General features: G+C 36.4%; 1 protein-coding gene across 1 annotated transcript; it reads right to left on the bottom strand.

Annotated features, from left to right (window-relative positions):
* Positions 1 to 1232: 1232 nt before the first annotated feature.
* Positions 1233 to 3799, bottom strand: LOC108206779 (valerianol synthase TPS8-like). Its single transcript, XM_017377186.2, has 7 exons — positions 3643 to 3799; positions 3248 to 3515; positions 2750 to 3125; positions 2447 to 2665; positions 2195 to 2333; positions 1837 to 2085; positions 1233 to 1732 (listed from the first exon to the last, which is right to left on the bottom strand). Exons 1-7 carry the CDS (start codon positions 3724 to 3726, stop codon positions 1442 to 1444), a joined length of 1626 nt encoding a protein of 541 aa, XP_017232675.1. The 5' UTR covers positions 3727 to 3799; the 3' UTR covers positions 1233 to 1441.
* Between the last annotated feature and the right edge of the window lie 1457 nt (positions 3800 to 5256).

The following is a 5256-nucleotide window of genomic DNA, read 5'->3' as shown; positions in this document are numbered from 1 at the left end:
TAAATGGAGTAAATCTTCTTTGCAAATGGGAAGAATTGAGGTGATTTTTTAGCTATTTTCGGAAGAGAGAAAATGAGGTGATAGAAGTTTGGAAGCCGAAGGAAGAAGAAAGAAATGTCTGGTGAAACTTTTAATATGTTTCGATTACTGACGGATGTCCAACGGAATTAAAACGACCGATCTACTTTACCAACCGATTCCCAACGAAAATAAATGCTAACGGATTTACTTTACCAACAGATTCCCAACGGAACATTGGTGACCGATCTACTTTACCAACAGATTACCAAAGAAAAATGGCGAACGATCTCCTGATGACCGATCTACTTTACCAAAAACTTACCAACGGTTATAATAACATGTCACATGGACTTTATATTCTCATATACTGACTGATTGGCAATGGAATTACCAACGAAAATAATGACAAATGAAGCACCAATTTACCAACGGAAATTACATCGCTAATTCGTAACAAATCTATTGGTATTCCGTTGCTACCTTTTCTGTTTGGAATTCATTAATGCTAAATCTGTCAGTATAGCTAGGCGGGAGATCTTGGCGCTTACTTTTCCCAACGAATTAATCCGTTGGTAACGTTTGGTTGGTGATCTGTTGGTGATATGTTGCTCAGCATTCCGTTGGGAAATTATAACGGAATTGTTTCCGTTGGTAAATTTAATTGGTAATTCCGGGTTTTTTTGTAGTGTTTATGTATATATAGTTTCAAAAGAGCCATAATGCAATATTTTATGGTGTTGTACAAAGTGTTGCATTATATGTCTTACGTGACACCTATATTGGTAACGCTGCCATAGCGTTGCCTATTACCTTATGCAACACCATTCAGGTCTTGTGAAACTGTGTTGAGGGTTGCCTATGTGCACTTATGGAGTTGTGTCGGTTATAAATCATATCAATTAATGTGAAACATAATTGAATTAATTTAATTAATTCAATTGAATCATATTAATTAATCTGAAATAAAATTAAATTAATATGTATCATAATTTTTGAGCCCAAGCCAAAAAATAATAATACATCCAAAAAAGCATTTTTAGATCATCTTATCTCATCCATTGCTTAGTTAAGTATTTAAACATGTGCCAGGAAGATCTCAAACCCGAACTCCTAATGGGGATTCACTCAATATAATATTGCTGATAAATGACTTGTCAATGTAGACTTATAGCCCCCGTTTTCCAACAATATACCGTATCACTGCATGCACAAGTGATAAATTATGATCATTAATATTGCATAAAATTAATATTATTCAGGTTACACACAAATTAGACAAGTTTGTTGCTTGATTATTTGTAGTGTATAAAGACATAAATAGATGGAAAACAATATTTGTACATAGATAAACGCCACATTTCCCAGGTTCAAAAAAGGAAATTATATATAGAACCGTTCAAGAACTGCAGGATATTGTAGTTCATATCGGTATCGGATCCACCAAGATAAGGGTAATTTCATGCTTCAGTCCTTCAGGATGGGTGTATCGATCATTATCCTTATAGGTAACATGATTTACTCTCATCAGCTCGAGAAATGTGGTGATACAACTTCTTGCAACGGGTGTCGGCCTCAAGCATTCCTCGTTTATGTCCTTCCATGTGTCTTCGATCATTTCATATAACTTGACAATCGCTTCTTCCTTTGAAACCCCGTACTCCTTCATGTAACAATCGATGGATGTAGCAACATGTGGACGGCGGTGCTCCTCCTTCAAATTTAACAAAGACAATAACTAATTAGCGTCTTACAACTTACTAAAGCAAAATATTTAAGGTTTTATGTATATTTATTAGGTCATGATTAACCCCGAACCTCATAGCCCACTATGTCATTTATTATTCGCCCCATTTTTTCAGCCGCAACAAGAGCTTTTGGTTTTTTTGTTGCCCACCTGCATGCCCCAATGGTGTCACCATGTCCCCTCCCCAAAATAATACACAATCCAAGCATGCATATGCAAGAGGATGTTGTTGAGTTCATGAGATATTCTTCAAGTGGTGGAACATAGCCCTTGTCCCGCCACGTAGACTCTTTATGAAAAGCCAACAAGTTTGCTTTGAACTGTACGTATAAGAGAGGGAACAAAAAGAAAACATCTGAGGAGTTTATGGTATGTCTTATATGTTGTATTATTAGCTTTACGAAAAAGAAAATTTTTCTGAGTACATACTGCTTCTTTGAGGTAAGAAAGATCACAGTAAACTCCTTTCTTAACCATTGCTTCATCAAATTCTCTGAAGACATTTAAAGAAGTGATGTAGCACAATTTAGAGTGGTCTGGAAGTCCATCGATGCTGCCAGCGTCTAACCTGTATAATTAAACCCCATATGTTCAATAAAACAGGCTGTACTTGGTGTTAGAGAAGGGCGGTATATATTATATAATTTGGCTCTGCACAAAAAGGGGTAATTTATGCTTTACCGCTCAATGGCCTTAGTATACATATTTAGTTCATCCATTGTACCATATGCATCATAGAGGTCATCAGTAACTGAAAGGGCACAAAGCATCTTCGTGTACATGATACGAGCGGTTGCATCGCAAGGTTCAAATGCATTTGCTACAGCCCATAAGTAACCTTCAACTACCCTGCTTCGAAACTGAGGAAATTTGGATTTAAAGTCTATATCAGCCCACCACCTGCAAATTTACTGAAATTAGCCTTATTCACATTAATTTGTGCATTCTATAAAATTTAAATCATTGGCATGTGTGGTTGGTTACCTAATTAAGTGAGATAATTCCTGCTTATACAACATTTGAACTAGATTGAAATCCAGCTTCGCAAACTTGAGTAGCACTTCATTCCTCGATCGACTCTGCTCATACAAAAGGAGAGAATGCTTAGCCTCGATTCTCTGGATTCCCTTATGTAAGGGCTGCTCCAAGGAACGCCGCACCTGTTTAGCTAATGGGCCAGAATCCAAAGACTCTGCAATAGATGTTAGGTGAGATGTTGTAAAAACAAGTGCCTCGTCTAACATAGCTTCCCCATGTGTTCTCAAATGTGCTGCTTCGTACAAGTTTAGTAACCCCTCCGGGTCTGTTGTGATAGCTTCAGAGAAATTTCCATCAATATCTTTGTATTTGCTGAATATATCTGATGAAATAAACCAACAATCAAGTATAAGGGAATATATTCAGTTCATTATAATCCATGCATATCTATGATTTCTTATATTTATTTCTGTTTAACACACTATGTTATATGTTTTAGCTTACCTGACGAGACGTTATAACCATGCTGTCTTAAGATTCGGAAGTAAAGTGCTGTAGTGGAGAGATTGAAGTTTTCAATAGTACAGGCATGAGCATTATGCATTTCAGCCAACATGACTTCAATATATTCAGCAAAGTGGTAGCCAACTCCTAAGCGTTCAATAGTATTGATCAGAATCAACTTCTCAGTCCAGTTTAAACCAGCAGACAACAGCATGCTCCTTACTTCATTTTCAAGCTCATCGCGTTCCTCTGTACATGCTTTCCACAACTGTTTATGTATTACTGAGACATGTTAGTATAATTGGTCTATGTTCCATTAACAAATCTACTTATGGATCACCAATTAGTAGTAAAAGTCACCGCTAAAATTAGCAACTTCACATAAAAAATGATACCTTAAAGTCTCTGTGATTAGAAGTGAATTTCTCATCCCAAATATCTGGACCATACTCTGCGAATGGCCGAGACTGGCTGCTCATTGCAAGATATCTGAATATTCACACTTTTTTTTGTTTAAATCTCACTGATTTGGCTTAGTATTTATAACCTGGAAAATCCTAACAATTCAATTTCGAGACGACAAAATAAAAACAACAGCCCAATAATGGTGACTTTTTAGCACCAATATCTAACTTTAGATTTAATAATAATAATTAGGAGAAAACATTAATAATATATTAATTTGTATAGTACTCAAAATGCCTGGAAGCCATCCCTAAAACCACAGCCCGTTTCTTTCGACTTTTGAGCACCAATACCAGGTTCCCAAATTCCAGGTCTTGCATGGTGGGCGCAGATGGGGTAGGGGATGATTTTAGTATTTTATCACCACCATTCAGTAACCAATCAGGTCTACATGCAACGACAAAGGACTGAACTCCTGAGAACTACTTTTGGACATGAAAATTTGGGAATTTTGTAACATGTTGAAATAAATCGAGTCCATATATAGTGCCCCAGTCACACTCTAAACGTACACTTTACTTACAGGATTTTAAATTGTAAAGTCGATATATCCAAGGAATTACTGCGCAACAAGATGTCATTTTCCATATTTTTAATTTTCTGATTTGTGGCAAAACTGTCACCTCCACCAGGCACCAGTAACCACAAGTACTGCTACAAAATCTAGAAAGCAGATCTGATGTTTATCTATTATTGGATATAAATATATATTGGTAAGAAAGATGAAGCATCACTAAATTATAATGCCAGAAAATCTCATTCTTCTATTCTGGACAAGCCTTGTTCACTTCTATTATGAAATTTGACAAGAGAATTAGCCTCCCCAGATTTAGGGGGTGTTTGGATGATTGGTGGGAATGGGAATGGGGAATGGGAATGGGGTTATGAGAATGAAGGGTATTGGAAATGGTAACCCAAGGGGTGTGGAGGTATTGATTTACCCTTCAAGATGGAATGAGGTTCCCATTCCAAGCAAAAATTTTACTAATCCAAACACAATGTATGGGTATTAGGTTCCGATTCCCGTTAACCGGGCTCATTAACCATCAACCAAACACCCAATTTAACCTTTGATGAGTATGCTGTCATCCAAGTGTCTCGTTTACTTCATAGCCTCCTGAATTAGCTGCAACGTTTGTTTATTTTTTATTTTAATGAATGCCTTTTCTTCCGAAAACCTGAAGAGGCTAAATATTTTATGTTCTATCTGCTATATACTAAGCCTCCCCTTAAGCTATTCAAAAATGAGATTTGATTTCATAGGAATTCGATAATTAGGATTTTAATTCTTTAGACTTGTTTACTTTTGTGGCAATTCAGTCATATGTTACAAAACGACTCCAGCTAAAGCAAGAACTATAGAAACTGACACTTGACTTTTTGCCCTCGCAAAAGCTCACCAATACTTTTTATTATATGCCGTACTCATAAATTCATATTGGTAACCATGAAAGAGAAATTCGATTTCATCCTTCATTGTATCGGGATGAAGTGTATCTATCTCTATTGTTGTAGCTGTTATGGGCAAATATCAACTCGGATGC

Source organism: Daucus carota, chromosome 2 (assembly GCF_001625215.2).
Source record: "Daucus carota subsp. sativus chromosome 2, DH1 v3.0, whole genome shotgun sequence".
Lineage (NCBI taxonomy): Eukaryota > Viridiplantae > Streptophyta > Magnoliopsida > Apiales > Apiaceae > Daucus > Daucus carota.
This window is presented reverse-complemented; position numbering and strand designations above follow the sequence as displayed.

What these genes read in the sequence shown, in the direction of transcription:
- LOC108206779 (XM_017377186.2), bottom strand. Translation starts at nt 3,726, where the DNA reads ATGAGCAGCCAGTCTCGGCCATTCGCAGAGTATGGTCCAGATATTTGG. An exon ending in TGGTTATAACGTCTCGTCAG is followed by an intron (nt 3,126 to 3,247) that starts GTAAGCTAAAAC and finishes TTATTTCATCAG; the next exon opens with ATATATTCAGCAAATACAAA. An exon ending in ATGACATAGTGGGCTATGAG is followed by an intron (nt 1,733 to 1,836) that starts GTTCGGGGTTAA and finishes TTAAATTTGAAG; the next exon opens with GAGGAGCACCGCCGTCCACA.